Raw genomic sequence first — 19,379 nt, 5'->3', positions numbered from 1 at the left:
GAGATTTGATGATAAAGCACAAAAAAACAACAACCTGCAATGTAATTTTCAATCTTAAGTTTCAATATATTCATATCAATAATTATTTACCATGCTGTTAACTGGAAAATCGATTAGTCTTTCAAGCAAATCCAAAGTCACATATTTTTGGCACCTTTCCTGCAGCTTTTCTTGGAGAATTTCAGCTCAGTGGCATCTCGGGTTTCAATTTGTTCCATTTCTGTGGCATTTCTACTTTTAACAGCATGATTAATTGTAATTACATGCAGACCTAAATATATCCACACACCTGTTTGTTAAAATGTCCTAAAAACATATTTTTTGGGATATTTGGTGGTAAAACCTTTTCTTCTGTACAGTTTTTATTTATATGTATTCATTTTAATTACCATGACATTTGTGTCTACTGACAGTCAAGCCCAGATATAATTTGATCAGTGATACAGTTTAGCTTTTGGTGCTGTGCCTGATACAGACGATTTGCATATTTATAAATCATTCAAAGCTGTTCTGCAGAGTGTGAAATGTAGCAAGAGTGACAAGGGATTAAAATGGAGACAAACGCAGACCAGTAGCCTACCTTGAAAATTTGGATTTGTATCTTTTAACACACAGTAGCTTTTGTGAATCGGTATTTCTAAACATTGGGACCAGTCTGTTTTTTTCATTTTATGGGATAATTTTAATAAAAAAATAGAATTTATATGGAAACATATAATTTAGTTTTCCTTAAACATTAAACTTATGTAGTGTCATTCACTAGACGACTTTATGGAAGACAATTACATGGTATTATAAACACTAACTATATCAAATACTTATACACCATAATATACAGCTCTGGAAAAAATTGAGACCACTTAACATTGATTTCTGAACTTGGAGTGGTCTCTTAATTTATTCCAGAGCTAAAAAAAAAGCTAATGTTAAACTAATTATGACTAAAACAAGCAACACTATGATTGAATAATTGTTTAAGTTATTAATAGTAATTTATAATTAATCATACAAACCTTCTGTTTTCTCTCTCTACATCTACATCTTGGCAGTGTGGCCGTGTCGAGATCTAAAGATGTGCCTCCTTTCGGTCCACCTATCCCCAAAGGAGTGACTTTCCCCAAGTCTGCTGTTTTCAGGGACTTTCTCCTGGCGAAGGTCATCAATGCAGAAAACGCTGCCCACAAATCAGAGAAGTTCCGGGCCATGGCGACCAGGACAAGGCAGGAGTACCTGAAGGACCTGGCAGAGAACTTTGTGACCACAGCCACCGTGGACTCCACCGTGAAGTTCAGCTTCATCACACTGGGGGCCAAGAAGAAGGAGAAAACCAAACCCAGGAAGGACGCCCACCTCTACAGCATCGGCGCCATCACGTGGAATGTCATTGCTCGGGACTTCGGGCAGTCGGCCGACATTGAATGTCTGCTTGGTATCTCCAATGAGTTCATCATGCTTATCGAGGAGGAGTCCAAGAACGTGGTCTTCAACTGCTCCTGCCGGGACGTGATCGGCTGGACATCTGGAGTTATGAGCATCAAAATCTTCTACGAACGAGGGGAGTGCGTTGTGCTCTCTGCCCTGGATAACTGTGGAGAAGACATCCGAGAAATTGTTCAGAGGCTAGAGGTAAGCCCTGCAGCTTTTTGTTTTATTATTGATTGTGTTTCCTCAAACTTTTTGGTCTTTTATTGCATAGGGGAACTAACTCATTTTTACACACTTTTTCAAACCTTTGTAATCTTTAACAGGCTGACTTTAATACATGCCAACTTCCCCCTTGGGAGAAGGCAGGAAGTGCTACAATGTCTACAGATGGTTATCACCCGGGGCATTGAAACATTTTCTTGGCAAGGTTTTTCTGGGATGTTTTTGGCTCAGTTCTGAGAGACACTTTGCATATCTCAGAACTGTAGGTTTATCATCCGATTAGAGCACACAGACTGATTGATTTAAAATAAGAGTTCTTTGGAGTTGTTTGCTGAAATCCCACTAACCCAAAATGGAATACAGCATTTGAAATAGATGTGTCCTATAAGTTATTATTTGATGTTTCCCACAATCCTGTTGGTCTGCTTTCTTCAGTTTCTCAGTCACCTTTACACAGGGAGATCTGTAACATTAAAGTCACGGTTGGAGTAAAAATTATAGTAACTCGAGCTACATTCTGCAGTGAAGGCTGTTTTTATACAGAATGTAGCAATGAATGAATCATAATTGCTTTTGATCAAACTATGGTATTGAAGGAACATGGTAGGCATAGATTACATATTTATTAATAATATATATATTTTTTTATAATTATTTTATATATTTTATTTATATATTTATTTATGTATTTCAAGGCAGAAGTTACAGGTTACACAAGTATTAGAAAAGTGCAGCATTACAAATCCATACAAAATTCAAATTAACCTTTAATACAGCATACAATTTAATCAGTAGATCTGAAGCTGTTTAAAGGAGGTTTGAAAGTCCCATTTAATCACAGATGGAAAACATTGCAGTTAATGGGCTATAAAAACTTTAAGAACCAAGGTTTCTGGTCTGCTAGAAAGTCTGTACCTAAAAGATTAAATAATAAAAATGCTATTTCCTTTTAATTACTCAAAAGCATGCAGAGAAAACTAGCAGCTGACTTGAGAAAGTCATATTTTTCTGACCCCAGCCAATCTTTAAAGAAGCTTTTTCCTTGATGTGGAAATCTGGGATTACTTTCATAAAGCTTCTTAACACATATACAATTTTGCAGTCCCCTTTGTTTGTAGGAGCTACATTTTTGTGTTGTTGATTTTGTTTTTTATTATACTTGTTTGAGACAGTGTTTGGATACATAAACAGATTCTGAATGGATTTGAAGTGAAGTTGGTTTCATATTTTGTCCCTCAAAAGCATCTCATAATTCAGGGATAGAAAGTCAGTGCTGTGTTTTGGCCCATCCATTTTGGAATCTCTGTAGTGGATTCCCCACTACTGCAACACACGTTTATTAGTGAGATGGCAGTAGATTCCCTTTTGTTTTAAATTCTTTCTTGGTATTATTTTTCTTTGACATTTTGGGAAACACACCCATGCTTGCATAACATTACCTGTGAAACATTTCTGTGATTTGTCACTAGTATTTAAGAAAACTATGCTACTTATCCACTTCTGTCTCTAAGCATAGAGCAGACAACGGAAGAATAACTATGCAAATTATAAACATGGTCTTCCTGTAATAATCTGCATAAATGTCCCTATTATAAGACACAATTTTCAGATTTTTCTTTATCAATGTATCGGTTTCTTAGACAATTCGTACTGAAGGTTATTTAAAAAAAATATCTATTTGGTCATTGATGAAGCTACCTAATGGTTAATATTATTTGTTTTCTTCTTAATTTCTCTACATCACCACTTATGCCACCATGCATGTCTTAAAGATACAGCTAGTTTATCACACTCTGACAGGACTGTCTGCTATAAACAACCACAATTTTGAGACAAGAGGAAAAAAATAATTGTCTCCTAGTTTTATTAAACAAATAAATGGTTTCCTTTCCCAGATGGTTCCAGATTGTTTTACAGTGCCTTACGGTAGGGCTGTTCCATTAGCATCCTATCATTAAACTGCCATGCATAAATGCTGAACCTCATGCTACTTATTCACCAGTCACATTACTGCCCTCCTGTACTTTGCAAGAGGATGACTGACATTCTGTCTCAGCAGGGATGAGGGTTTTGTTATTCTTGTTAAAGCAAATCTGCCAAAGCGCAGATCCCTGGAATTATATACATATATTGTGTTTTATTATCATAAAAAGCCCTTTATTCACTTATATGTATCATCCCTTCTATTTATAATGCAAATGTATTATTATCATTATTATTGCAATTTAGCTGACACACTTATACAAGGCAAATTAACATGCATTTTCTTGTTTTCTTTTGTATTAACATACCAAATACTAAATGAACATTACTAGGACTTCACCTAAGATAGAATATCACTGTAAAACACATTTAGCCTTACAGAAAACATAATTGTGCTTTATGACAGAAACTTTGTTTCTAGTAACTAGTAGAAACATTACCATAGTTAAAACTGTAAACACTATACTAAAAAATTATTGTGCATTGATATTTACTGTGCTATTACTTACTCTGCAGCAATCCTGTAGTACATTAGGCTATTTAAATTTTGTTCATAGCTGTATTAGAGTCCCTCTCATAAACTGCAACTAATTCTGAAACTTCCTGACTGCATGTAAAAGCAACCACCTTCTTTAAATAAATTACAATGGCCCTACTATACAGAATCTTAAAAGGCACAACATGCATCACAAAATGCACCCACTGGAAAGTTCAGACTAATTTAGTTGTGGTTTCTGTGAAATCACCTTACTGAGGAAGTGATATATAATAGCATTAAACATATTCTAGGTATGGATCCAATAGAATAGTGAATATAGCAAATTGTGTTTCATTATTAGACTATTGTGTATTTTCAGAAATACAATGTACAATAGTTTTGGTTAAGAAGCAGACACCATCTCTACCTACCACCATTAGAACAATAATCTGTTTATCTGTTTAAGGGTGGTGTTTTTATGAGGAGATCTACTAGACAAGTACAGCACCTCGGAAAGTGATTGATCATTGTCAAGATAGCAGAATAGTCTTTGTTCAGCCGACATCCAGGTGTTTGGATCATTATTCATCCCCCTGAGGGCAATGTGCACGCCGGGATTCTCCCCATTACAGTGCCGGGCGACTAGGTCACCCATTGATGAAGCTGCCCACTTTGCGGCTTGCAGAGTCTCCAGGGAGTACAATTTAGACCAGGCAAAGACTTGTGAAAAAGAGTCACCTGGTGCCTTACTTTCCAAAGCACAACGTACTGCAATCAAATTACTTTTCAGATCTTGTGGAAACCCCAGTTAAGCAGCCTTAGTGCCGGCAATTTGCAAAAGTTCACGTCAGCATCTTTATAAAGTCAAGTTATCCTGCTGCTGTGACTAAAGTGGTTGATTGCTTTAGCAGTTGACAGGTGACATGCTTTATCTGAGCAGTTATATATATATATATTTGCGTGTGTGTGTGTGTGTTTTGTAATGGTAAATTGAAACTGCAGATGCAAAAGAAAGATCAGTTTTCTATAATACCAACATTCTTTCCTGTATATTCCTATGAACTTAGTTTTTCTTCTCGTCACTGTGTGAAGCTTTGCCTTCAGGATTTGGCAGATTACTTTTTTCTCTTTGTGATTCCTAGTGTCACTACCTTGGCAGAGTGCAGTTGATAGAGTGGTAGATTATTATCAACCTCACAAATGTGTTCAGTGAGCTTTCAATGTGCTTCTGTTGGGTATCTGAGCGCAGGTACATGAGGCTGTAATGTCCTCGGGGTGTTTTTACTGTACATCTCATCTTGGAACGTGAGGGGATGGAATTGGCTGTCAGGCTAATAATAGTAGCACTGTTCTACCTTCTTCCAATAAACATGACTGCAGCCAGTCTCATTAAATTAAAGGCAGCCGTCGCAGTAAAGCTGTTTAGCTTCATTCATTTGTTCTGGCTTTTGGCCTGCTTTAATTTTAGATGCCTCCTGCAGCCAAGTTAGTATATTATTGGATTTAAAAGTTGAGTTGGTGGAGGCAGCCTTCCTCCAGATTTTTATTAACCCAACTCCACCTGTTTTCGAGTAGTTTGGAACGCACTGCACACTTTAGTTGAAATGTTTATGCCTTTATTACTATATATTTTTTCCAAAGTGCAGTCTACAGAATTGCTATCTTTAAACTGTAAAGGTCTGTTCCTTCTTATCTCTCTGTTCCAAAGTGGATACAAAATTCATCCAGCATTTCTTATTGGAATGATTCTGAGGTGGTGAGATTCCCTTCTCATAGACAGCACCAGGGGGTACAGGAGTACCAGCAGAGTAGGATGAAATGCAAATTTCCCTCTGCATTTGATCTGAATCTTCACTTTAATGTTGATGCATTCAAATGAGTTTCATTTCTTGTGATCGTCTACAGTGTGTTGACGAGTACCCCCTGTGCTTTAGCTCACATTTGGCATGGAGCATCACATCCACCTGGTTGTTATATGCTTGGCGGTTTAATAAGTTATGTCAAACAGCTATAACATGAAAATGGTGGAACACTTTCACATGGACCACAACACTACACACCAGAGGCTAACTGTAAGACAGTAATGTCAGACGGCAGGTTCCCAAAGGTCCTATTTGTACCACATTTTAGTGCTCCAGGTTGCAGATCTTACAATATAATTGTTTGAATAGGACCACTAGATAAGTACCCTGTATTTTCTAATAATATAGTTGATAAAAATATTGCTGCAATGATAGTAAACACTTTGACCATGGTGACCTGACCTGGCCAATCTGTACAGTTGCTCAAAGATTTGAAGATTAAGCATTTTGAGCATGTCATTGTCATGAGAAATTGGCCAGTGTTTCAAGATCAGCTGCAGTCACAATAGTATATGATATACTGTGTAGATTATATGTCTGGGTGTGTGTCTGTGTGTGTGTAGTCAAATTGCCTTTGGAAATGTCTCAGGCTTGCAGTGAAATTCTACGGACAACAGTGTGCGAGAAACTCCCCTTTTAAGGCTCGACTTGAACATGCTCAGATGTATATGAAGTTGGCCTGATTTCCAGTTTGCCCACTATGTCTCAGTTAATTTAAGACTTCTTTTTAAAGCAACCTAATGGATGACCATTTCAAAACCTTGTAGAATGACTTGGGATTTATTAAACCTAGAGGTAGGCAGTTATACAACTGCTTGGGATGACCAAGCAGGGCCTGCTTTCCAAATGAACCCAGGAATGTGTTGAAATAACAGGACAAGCATCTGCTTTGAAATCCAGTCTGTGGGATCAGCATGTCCTTGTCACACCCACAGTGCCTTCCGCTTCCCGAAAGCAAACCCTCTTTTCTGAAGTGTGTCTGAGGAAAGCTTTTCTGGGATGGAGCACCTCGACAGAGAAATGCCAACCTAGCGCCAGTTCTTCTTTTAGGAATGAATACAGTCTGGACTGCAGCTGGGGCTGGAAGACTGGCCATCTGGGTCTCAGCCATTGAGATCTGAACCCTTTGCAACTCTTCAGCTTTAAACAGCAGCCGCTAAAGGAACTAATAATACCCGCTCTCTAATTATAAACTTACCACTGCAGTAGCTGACCCTCCAGTAAAGCTGGTTTGATCAGTTGCCGCCACTTGGTTTGAAGTGCACTTGTGAGGGGAGTGCCTGTGATGAAAGTCTAATTAGGATAGTGGGCTTACTGTACACCCGCCAGATCACTGGGGAGATCGTTATGCGCTATGCAAATCAGCAGCCGCCTCTTTGTTCCAAGTGCTCTTAAAACGTTTCAGCCGCCACAGCAATAAAAAGTCAGAAATAAACAAGAAATACTTACAAATTGAAATAAATATGTAAATAAATGGCAGTTGCACCCAATGCATGAGAAGAGGGAAAAGAATATCGATCTGCAACCCTGATACTGAAGTGATTTATGGTCGTTTGGTCTTCACTTTTGCTGAACCAAGTATTGGCTAAATTAGGGCAGGTGAACTTATTTCTCAGGTCTGTTGTCATTAACCATCTAAAGCAGGGATTGGTAACAGTCTTTGAGTGCCACAGTGTCCTCTTTTTTATTTTATTTTATTTTACAATTAGTTAATAGTTAATCAGTCAAATTACCTGTCACTTCCAGGTTTTAATCTGCTGCTAAATAAAAGTCTAAAACCTGGCTCTGACTCAGTTGTGATGCCCCTTTGCTGCTGTTTTGTCATGATGTGCATGCATGTCTGTCTGTGCAGCTTTCACTGTGTCAGAATGAAAAGAACTCTTCTAGATGATCAGGAATGTCTAGCTTAGTATGGAAAACCGAAATGTTCAGATCGTACAGAAACATTCCCATTTGTTTGTGAATAGGAACTCAGTGGGGGGTCGAGGAGCAAAGTAGCATTTGCAGGGCAATAGAGGTAATGCCTTCTGTGTTCGTAGCTTTCCTGCAGGTGAATCTGAGGGGATTTGCAGGAGCTGAGCAGGACTGTAGCTGCGATTTAGCAGGCGGCAAGGTGGGGATTGAAGCAACGCTGGACTCAAACACAAATCAGTCACTGCAGGCTCTTTCCTCTCCTGCGGTACCAATATGTGCGATTTCCTTTGAATCGAAACACTTAGCCAAAACCAGTGTTGCTCACGTTTGTTTCTGTGTCGAGGCTTTTATGACATCGTGTTTCAGGCGCAGCTTCACTGCAAGATTAAGAGCCATGACATGATGTGAACTCGCTGCAAATATGAAAATCGCTTTTGCCGAGAGACTTTGCTGGAGAAACTACATGCAGCAACTGGGACTACATCAGACTCTAAGGTGTTGATTGCAATACATCACTCCCTCAAGCCCCAGCTAGGTGCTCCTCTGCCTCCTCTGCCAGGTTGCAAGCTATGTTCTTTTTAACAGCAGTCTTTAAATTACCCCCCCCCCCCATCAAGTATTTTATTTTGTGAGGCAGTTCTGTTTTGTTTTTATGCTATCCATTGCAATGACAATGCAACCTGCATCTTATAACTGATATGCTTTCAGTAACAAAAGCAAGTCACAGAAATCTGTGTCATGCAATTCAAAGTAGAGTTTTAACATACGGCAATCCACATTACATGACGTTACACACTCTGACATGCAACTCCTGTATAATTTAATAGCTTACATAATAGACAAACTGGGACCATTAATGCATGCATTGAAAGAGTTTTTATGGTATTTTTAATGTGTGTGTATATATATATATATATACCTCATGGCTCCTGGTTCAAGCAGACCAAACACAAGATATTTTAGTATACTTATGTGTGTATGTGTGTGTATATGCTGTGTTACCAAACACATCTGGATAGCATTAGCTGTTCACAATGTGTTTTCAAAGGATGTAGACCTTAAGGGTGGCTACAAGTAGAGTATTTTCTAGTCTAATGATAGAAGTTGGCCTCTGGGGTCCCTTCCTGATTTTTTTTTTTTTTTTTTTTCTTTCTTTCATTCAAGTTCATCCCAGGTTCTGTGGGCTTGAGGTCATATATAGGACCAGACCATAAATGTAAATTCTGGTAGTACATTGTGCAGTACAGTGCATACTGATGGCATCTACACAGCACACAACCTCCAGTGTTTACTTAATATATAATGATCTTATATTATATCTATCTATATTAGATGATCCAGTGGGTAGCATAAAGGAATTGTTTTTGATAGGTGCTAGCACTGCCTCTTCCCTGCACTTACTGTGCATTACACTGGGAAGGGAATTGGACCTCCTTATGCTCCATGTGCTTAAGATATAACTAGTGATATAGGCCTAAGTGCTTCTGCAAGCACTGATGCAAATAGGCTATTGTTATGAATTTATATGTTTCAGGTTCTTTTGAGGTTTTGGAAATCTTGATTTATTATTAAGAGTTATTCCGAAATTGTTTTAGAAGTAGGAAGACTCTTCAAATTCACTTTACAATTCTGTTTTATTGTTCAACCAAACCAGTAGAACTACACAAATACAAAATAAAAGTAACAAATACACAGGAACAGAATACAATAAAGATTTAAAAGAATGATATGCAAATCACTCTATTCCAAATATTTTTGTTGTTGTTGTGTAATAAAGTTGCCGATTTCAAATTCTGACTTTAAAAGCAGCATTTGACATACACTTTGTAGATTCAAATAAATATAGAAAAGAATGATGTGTAAATGTCTCAGTTGGATTTTTTGCAAGTGTTACACTTTCAGTTATGTTGTTGCAGGTTCCAGACCAAAAATCCCAACATATTGACTTTGTCTGGCTTTAATGATGATTGGAAATTTAAGATATCAGGTCTGTGGCTTGACTGGCAATAGATCAGAAATGAACTAATATACACATCACTGTGGTTAAAAAGTTAAAAAAATAGCAGTGTAGTGTCTTGATATTGTTTGGTGCGATATAGTCTAATGGATCAAATATAATTATTGCATTGTTGGATATTAGATATGATTTGAAAGAGATTTTTGTACTGAAATCCTGCTATTGTACTGACCATGCTATGAGTGCAACACAGGCTTTGCCCAGATGAAAAGGAAAGGAGTTGCGGGAGTTGAATTATTGCAACCCCTTAAGGTAAAGTTTTTTTGTGATAAAGCAGATAAGTCTGTTAAGTACTGTCCTAGATTTCAGTCAGGATTCAGTTACATGGTAACATCTGTCACATAGAACCTCAGGGTAAACAAACAAAAAGGGACAAACCCAAAAGCAACTCAATCCATCCTCAGGGGCATTTGAGATCAACAGGAAGGCTAACTTGCCATGACTATGCCAAGAACTGGTTCTACAACAGGATTATGAGGTCAAATTTGGTTGCACTTAACTAAATGAGAAGGTGGGTTGGTGCTAAAATGTAGAAGGAAGAAGGTGAGAGAGAATCACAAACAGAGAATGTATGTGATGTGATTGCAAGAGGTCCGACAGAACGTATAAATGCAATGAAAGGGAGTAGCCTAATTTGTAAGGGGGGTAAATGGGCCTGTGTCAAGTAGAACTTTGTACACACAAGATCTGAAAGGCAATTATTTGATTCTGCATGAGGACTGCCCTTTATCCTTAATTCTTCTAGCCCCTGTCTGGGTACATTTTCTGAATGTTCATGCCATGTATGGAATGGCATGCTGGAATGGGCTACAAGACCATCGCCAAGCAGCTTGGTGAGAAGGTGACAACAGTTGGTGCGATTATTCGCAAATGGAAGAAACACAAAATAACTGTCAGTCTCCCTTGGTCTGGGGCTCCATGCAAGATCTCACCTCGTGGAGTTTCAATGATCATGAGAACGGTGAGGAATCAGCCCAGAACTACACGGGAGGATCTTATTAATGATCTCAAGGCAGCTGGGACCATAGTCACCAAGAAAACAATTGGTAACACACTATGCCGTGAAGGACTGAAATCCTGCAGCACCCGCAAGGTCCCCCTGCTCAAGAAAGCACATGTACAGGCCCGTCTGAAGTTTGCCAATGAACATCTGAATGATTCAGAGGAGAACTGGGTGAAAGTGTTGTGGTCAGATGAGACCAAAATCAAGCTCTTTGGCATCAACTCAACTCACCGTGTTTGGAGGAGGAGGAGGAATGACCCTAAGAACACCATCCCCACCGTCAAACATGGAGGTGGAAACATTATGCTTTGGGGGTGTTTTTCTGCTAAGGGGACAGGACAACTGCACCGCATCAAAGGGACGATGGACGGGGCCATGTACCGTCAAATCTTGGGTGAGAACCTCCTTCCCTCAGCCAGGGCATTGAAAATGGGTCGTGGATGGGTATTCCTGCATGACAATGACCCAAAACACACAGCCAAGGCAACAAAGGAGTGGCTCAAGAAGAAGCACATTAAGGTTCCTGGAGTGGCCTAGCCAGTCTCCAGACCTTAATCCCATAGAAAATCTGTGGAGGGAGCAGAAGGTTCGAGTTGCCAAACGTCAGCCTCGAAACCTTAATGACTTAGAGAGGATCTGCAAAGAGGAGAGGGACAAAATCCCTCCTGAGATGTGTGCAAACCTGGTGGCCAACTACAAGAAACATCTGACCTCTGTGATTGCCAACAAGGGTTTTGCCACCAAGTACTAAGTCGAAGGGGTCAAATACTTATTTCCCTCATTAACATGCAAATCAATTTATAACTTTTTTGAAATGCGTTTTTCTGGATTTTTTTGTTGTTATTCTGTATCTCACTGTTAAAATACACCTGCCATTAAAATTATAAACTGATCATTTCTTTGTCAGTGGGCAAACGTACAAAATCAACAGGGGATCAAATACTTTTTTCCCTCGCTGTATTTGGTGTGTACAACTTGCCTTAATACCAAAGTTTTTTTTTTTTTCTCCTGAGATGTCCTCTACTTGTCTTTCTGAACCTGCTATTGAAAAAGCAAAAACTGTCTTATGCAGAACTGCCATGAGCTACACATGTCTGACTAAACTGTTGTTTTTTTTGTTGTTGTTGTTGTTGTTGTTGTTGTTGTTTGTTTATTTTGCTCATTTCTTGAGCTTGCCCTCTATCATGGCTCAGCAGGGGGACAATCTTGGCTACTCTTATGTCATACTTAAAAGCAACAAAGATACACTTATTAATTGACCTTGTAAATTAATGTCTTGTGTAGTGTTCCTTAGTTTTTTTAAATTATTATTAAAGAAGCCAAATCTCCAGAGAAAGGTTTACTAATTTAATTTAGTTTAAATCGTTAAAGGGTTATTTTATTTATACATTTTGTTGTAGTATGTTTAGCACTCTGTAAAGTGCTCTGTGGCTACCCTGCAAAGGGTGCTATACAAATAAAAAATTGATTGATTGATTGATTGATTGATTCTCTCTCTCTCTTTTGTTATCCAGATTGTAACCCGAGGCTGCGAGACATCAGAAATGACCCTTAGGAGAAATGGTTTGGGCCAGCTTGGCTTCCATGTGAACTTTGAAGGGATAGTGGCAGATGTGGAGCCGTTTGGCTTTGCGTGGAAGGCTGGTCTGAGGCAAGGGAGCCGTCTGGTCGAAATCTGCAAAGTTGCTGTGGCCACACTGACCCACGAGCAGATGATTGACCTGTTACGGACGTCTGTGACTGTGAAGGTGGTGATCATCCAACCCCATGAGGATGGCTCGCCCAGGAGGTAACCCCATCTCCACCATTATTTCCCATAATACCAAAAATAACCCCTAAATACAGTTGGAGCCCTGTGATCCAGACAGCTGACTAAAAATGAAAAAGGCATGACAATACATAATCGACTGTACATCGAATGTCCAAGTAAACATTGACATGCTCTCCATAGCCAAACACCTCAATCTCAAACACGGATATGGCCTTAGTCATTAAGATTTTAGCATCACTTGACATCCCCCCTTCGAAATGACGGTAAAACCTTCTCCACCAGTAAATTCACATGCTGCTTTAATAATACAGAGCGATGAATGACTGCCATTTATGAAAGGAAAGGTATATGTCCCACTTGCAGTATTCTCACATTTATTCTTAGTTTTCAGATTCCAGGACACACAATATGTTCAGAAATAAGGCCGCAGAATCAATCCATAAAAATCAGGCTATGAAATGACACCAAAGGAAAACCAAACACATTTTTATATAGTAGTAACTTGAAATGCCGCCGTGTTTCCTTTCATTGTGAAGGCCTCCACAGTATTGGCCTTACAGTCAATTTGCTGTATTGTGCATCTAAAGCTGTGATAGGTCATCTCTAGCTCTCTTTGGGAAAGTGTGATTCAAAGCGTCACCTTAAGCCCATGCATTGTGCAGTAGAAAATGATAGGGTATAACACAATGATGAGTACTGTTTAGCAATTCTTCCTTAATTGTTTTTGGAAAGCAGCATGCATTTCATAATGTTTTAGAGGTATAAAGAGCATCGGCAGAAGGTAGTAGAACCTCTGTTCTCCATTTGGTTTTGTTTTATTTCCTCCCAAGCTGTGTCCAAATGTGGCTGCTGCCCAACTTCATTCATGAAATAAAAGCATGTATTACAAAGGACTAGGACTTTGTAGCTGCAGCCAAACCTGCTTCTCCATCACAGCTGTAATACAGGGCACATGGCAAACTGAGCGCCTGACAAAACACAGTGGGACAGGAAAATTGTTTTTGTAAACAGATCTGAAAAATGTCCGGATGATCAAGGCGATGGGCTTATTATTTTGTTGTCTTGTTTGAACTAATTTGCATTGACCATTTAATTTTTTTTATGCTGAGCAGGCAATAAATGTCAAAACTTTAACTGTCTTGTTTATTTATTTGTTTTTATTTTTTATAAATATCCACTCCCACCGTAAGAGAGATTGGTGGCGTTAGGATATTGATTTATGAACGTTCTGTGTTGAGAACATAAAGAAATATGCCACCATTTTATATAGATATAAACGTATATTTATTGTGTATGTGTTATAATTTAAGCCTTTTATATACATTATTTTCCTGTTCAATCTTCACTTTCTGCATCCTTTTTTATCTTTTACTATATATATATATATATATATATATACACTCACCTAAAGGATTATTAGGAACACCATACTAATACTGTGTTTGACCCCCTTTCGCCTTCAGAACTGCCTTAATTCTACGTGGCATTGATTCAACAAGGTGCTGAAAGCATTCTTTAGAAATGTTGGCCCATATTGATAGGATAGCATCTTGCAGTTGATGGAGATTTGGGGGATGCACATCTAGGGCACGAAGCTCCCGTTCCACCACATCCCAAAGATGCTCTATTGGGTTGAGATCTGGTGACTGTGGGGGCCAGTTTAGTACAGTGAACTCATTGTCATGTTCAAGAAACCAATTTGAAATGATTCGACCTTTGTGACATGGTGCATTACCTGCTGGAAGTAGCCATCAGAGGATGGGTACATGGTGGTCATAAAGGGATGGAGATGGTCAGAAACAATGCTCAGGTAGGCCGTGGCATTTAAACGATGCCCAATTGGCACTAAGGGGACTAAAGCCTAAACATCCCCCACACCATTACACCACCACCACCAGCCTGCACAGTGGTAACAAGGCATGATGGATCCATGTTCTCATTCTGTTTACGCCAAATTCTGACTCTACCATCTGAATGTCTCAACAGACATCTGGCACCAACAACCATGCCACGCTCAAAATTGCTTAAATCACCTTTCTTTCCCATTCAGACATTCAGTTTGGAGTTCAGGAGATTGTCTTGACCAGGACCACACCCCTAAATGCATTGAAGCAACTGCCATGTGATTGGTTGGTTAGATAATTGCATTAATGAGAAATTGAACAGGTGTACCTAATAATCCTTTAGGTGAGTGTATATATATATATATATATATATATATATATATATATATATATATATATATATATATATATATAAAGAGAGAGAGAGAGAGAGAGAGAGAGAGAGAAATTATGATGTATTATCAAATTATCCAGTGTAGATTTTCTGTATGCTGAATTGATGGTGTGTTCATGCTTTGTGTGTATGGAATAAAGGATTTGTAATCAGAGAAAATGGGAACTGCAAAGCAAAAATCCGAACTTATTTATTCTAGTTTGTAGGCGATATTGTAAAAAAAAAGGACTTGTCCGATTTCTTGCACAGAACACTACAGCTTTGTTTGTTTAAGAAAATAAGAATATAGCTTTATTATAAAATATCTGTCAGCCAGCTGGTTTGAACACTAGCAGAGATCTACAGTAAGCATTGCTTGCTAATGATAACAAGACAACCCACTTGATTAATGACAGAACAATTCCTGCAGTGTCTGAGGGAGTTTATTACAGATCACAGACGGCAGATTTCGATTTGCATTCTGCTAGTTATTCTGGCAATTTAATTAAAGTGCTTGGCTTTCAAGAGATGCATACATTAGCCACACTGTTGGATGAAATAGCTGCCAGTATTCAAAAGAAGTGTTTGAAAGAATGGATGAATACCTTTCCGCAGTCTAAGACAGGAACACAAAATGATTGTTCTTTTGGGAGTTTACCAAATGCTGTTAAACTGAAGATTTAGCGTCTTTGCTTTGTTTTATTTTGGTTTAACTTATAATGGATCAATGGAAGTGGGTCAGTGCCTGTTATATATAACAATAATAAAAAAGCTTGTATGTGTAGTTAACGTTTTTTTAGTTTTTTGTTAGCACCTACTTTCCTACTAAGTGGTGAATAAAAAGCTTGAGCAGAGAAAGATGGCGACTTGAAGTTAACTGCTTTTACCAAGCTTTTTAAAATGACACCAAAATAAAACCATACAATTTCATCCAATGGGAATGTGTCAGGACTCCAGATTCCGTTTACTGGAAGGGATGAAATGCCAGAGTTGAGAGGAGGGTGTGTGTGTTTTTTTTTTCTTCTCTTTTACTCATGCTTCTTGCCTATGGTGGGGGGCTGGAGAGATTGATCCAGTTTCTGCAGCATGTATTGTCTTCTGGCCAGATGATGAAAATTGCCAGTACTAATCAAAATTCACTCAGTTCAGAAGAAAGTTTGATAATCAGTTTTGACAGAATTGAAATCCAGATAAGCCAGACATTCCAAAATTGTATAATAAGAATAAAACCTAGACCATGATGAAAGATATTGTACATTGCAGTGGTGCTTTGAAGTGAAGTAGTGTTTGAGCAGTATATGACTTCTGCAGTGTTAGTGGCATATACCAGCACAGACTGTCACAAATCTCTTGGGAGCCCCTACTTTTTTATTATTGCGTCTTTAAAAAAAGTAAAAATAACACATGGGCTGCGGGAAATGGGGGACATAAATCTTTCCCCAACAATAGGCATGGCAGGTCCTGGATATATTCCAGCCCCATTTTAGTGTTTTTTTGTTTTGTTATGCTGTCATAAGCAAAGTGAGAGATTACAGTGTTGTGTGTGTAATAAAAAAATTAAAAAAGGTGATGCTTCCTGAGTCAGTGCAGGTCTGTCTCAGTCATCTCTCTCCGTAATCGGCCTCAAGAGTTGTTGCCTGGACTTCCTTTCAGCTGCGTCTGGCTCCTTCTTTGTTGTTGCAGCAGCTGAGTCTGTCTGTGCCTGCCCTCTGTCCCTCCTTCACTATAGCTCAGCAGAAGCCAAAGGGGTTTCCCAGGGTTTGCAAAGCCCTTCTGAACGCTAACGTTGTTAGTGTTTTTTGTGTTTTCGTTTTTATCTTTATCCATTTCGGTTTTGTTAGGCTTTCTCTCTGTGAAAAAACAGCCAATTCTGTGAGGTCGGTTTGAGAGTGTGGTAGGACTCTTCAACTCTTCAAAAGCAAGTGGAAAAGCATTCAGGTCAACAATAGCTCCTTAGTGTTCTTCGTGTTATCACAAGCCATAGGAATTTGTTGGGAAAGGGTAGACTATTGATTTGCTGGGGGACCGAGATGCACAAAAAGCTCCTGGGAGACAGGCAGCCACTTGGCTGCAATTATATATATATATATATATATATATATATATTTTTTTTATAACAGATTTGGTAAATATAGATTGCATATAAGACCCATGCAGTGGCCACTATTTTTATATTTTGTTATTATTTTTGTTGGTGGTGGGGTTGTTTGTGTATGTATGTTATATATATATATATATATATATATATATATATATATATATATATATATATATATATATATATATATATATATACACACTCACCTAAAGGATTATTAGGAACACCTGTTCAATTTCTCATTATTGCAATTATCTAACCAACCAATCACATGGCAGTTGATTCAATGCATTTAGGGGTGTGGTCCTGGTCAAGACAATCTCCTGAACTCCAAACTGAATGTCTGAATGGGAAGGAAAGGTGATTTAAGCAATTTTGAGCGTGGCATGGTTGTTGGTGCCGGACGGGCCGGTCTGAGTATTTCACAATCTGCTCAGTTACTGGGATTTTCACGCACAACCATTTCTAGGGTTTACAAAGAATGGTGTGAAGAGGGAAAAACATCCAGTATGCGGCAGTCCTGTGGGCGAAAATGCCTTGTTGATGCTAGAGGTCAGAGGAGAATGGGCCGACTGATTCAAGCTGATAGAAGAGCAACTTTGACTGAAATACAACCGAGGTATGCAGCAAAGCATTTGTGAAGCCACAACACGTACAACCTTGAGGCGGATGGGCTACAACAGCAGAAGACCCCACCGGGTACCACTCATCTCCACTACAAATAGGAAAAAGAGGCTACAATTTGCACAAGCTCACCAAAATTGGACAGTTGAAGACTGGAAAAATGTTGCCTGGTCTGATGAGTCTCGATTTCTGTTGAGACATTCAGATGGTAGAGTCAGAATTTGGTGTAAACAGAATGAGAACATGGATCCATCATGCCTTGTTACCACTGTGCAGGCTGGTGGTGGTGGTGTAATGGTGTGGGGGATGTTTTCTTGGCACACTTTAGGCCCCTTAGTGCCAATTGGGCATCGTTTAAATGCCACGGCCTACCTGAGCATTGTTTCTGACCATGTCCATCCCTTTATGACCACCATGTACCCATCCTCTGATGGCTACTTCCAGCAGGATAATGCACCATGTCACAAAGGTCGAATCATTTCAAATTGGTTTCTTGAACATGACAATGAGTTCACTGTACTAAACTGGCCCCCACAGTCACCAGATCTCAACCCAATAGAGCATCTTTGGGATGTGGTGGAACGGGAGCTTCGTGCCCTGGATGTGCATCCCCCAAATCTCCATCAACTGCAAGATGCTATCCTATCAATATGGGACAACATTTCTAAAGAATGCTTTCAGCACCTTGTTGAATCAATGCCACGTAGAATTAAGGCAGTTCTGAAGGCGAAAGGGGGTCAAACACAGTATTAGTATGGTGTTCCTAATAATCCTTTAGGTGAGTGTATATTTAAGCTTTAGCAGACACTCTTGCTGATGTTTTGATTAAGTCAAGATTTAAAAATAATCTTCTGTGAAAACATCATTTTAGCATTGCTGCCTGTCTGGAGCTGAGACTGCAAATGTATTTCGGATATACTAGTAACCTTTATAACCACTATTTGTGTTTTTTTTTTTGGTTCTGTATTTAGGATGATTAACAGCCCCTGCCTTTTAAGGTCCGCAGTGTGCTGTCTTGAGCAAAATGAGATATGTGTCTATTATTAGACCAAACCCAGCCAGAAAATGCATTTATTTATACTGGAAGGACAGGATATACAAGTACAACTTAGTTATTTTAAACTTTATTCCTTAACAACATACTAAAACAGATTAACTGTGTCCATTAATACATTAGATCTGTCAGTATGTGTTTTGACATGCAGAGGTTTCTCTGTAAGAAATAGATGTTTGCTTGTAGTCCATTCTCAAAAGCAACATAAAAAAAAAGGTTTCCAGACACATTGTTTTTGGTATTAGTTCACCTCTTATTAACTGCACATTAACAATAACCACTGGTACTGAAAAGTCTAAGCATTTTGTTCTGTCAAAATGGGGAGATGGAACAGAAAGACGTGTAACGGGAAATTAAACTGTACTGTTTAACTGTACTACCAGCCCTGTTGTTGAGTAAAAAATATTTGTGGCTTTCAGAACTGTCCACTTAGATTGATTCAAAGGAAAAGATTAATCCAGATTGAATTCTCCTGTTCTCACTATAGTACCGTGGTATGCGATGGAGGCGTTGTGAAATGTAATGAGCAGGGTTTAATTTATGCTTGACCGGACAAGAACCCACATCATTTAACTTTGTAGCTCCTGTAGCTTGTCTGACAAGCAAGAATGAAAGAAATTGCAAATTATTTGCTATTTGGAGATTGTTTTGTTGCAACATGTACAATGAGACTGTTTTCTTTTCTTCGGTGTACAGGTTGGTTCCTCACCT

General features: G+C 38.7%; 1 protein-coding gene across 5 annotated transcripts in view; it reads left to right on the top strand.

The window, feature by feature from the left end:
* The window catches only part of LOC136719449 (signal-induced proliferation-associated 1-like protein 2), a 135,106-nt gene that overhangs the window by 77,235 nt on the left and 38,492 nt on the right, over positions 1-19,379 (top strand). For all 5 annotated transcript variants that reach the window (XM_066697379.1, XM_066697377.1, XM_066697378.1 and 2 more), the window contains exons 8-9: positions 1,050-1,626; positions 12,419-12,693. In XM_066697379.1, the coding sequence (XP_066553476.1) occupies positions 1,050-1,626; positions 12,419-12,693 (852 nt within the window). The remainder of the gene's footprint in view (positions 1-1,049; positions 1,627-12,418; positions 12,694-19,379) is intronic.

This window comes from Amia ocellicauda, chromosome 23 (assembly GCF_036373705.1).
Source record: "Amia ocellicauda isolate fAmiCal2 chromosome 23, fAmiCal2.hap1, whole genome shotgun sequence".
NCBI lineage: Eukaryota > Metazoa > Chordata > Actinopteri > Amiiformes > Amiidae > Amia > Amia ocellicauda.
The sequence above is the reverse complement of the archived record's forward strand: the minus strand, read 5'-3'. Positions and strand labels throughout refer to the sequence as shown.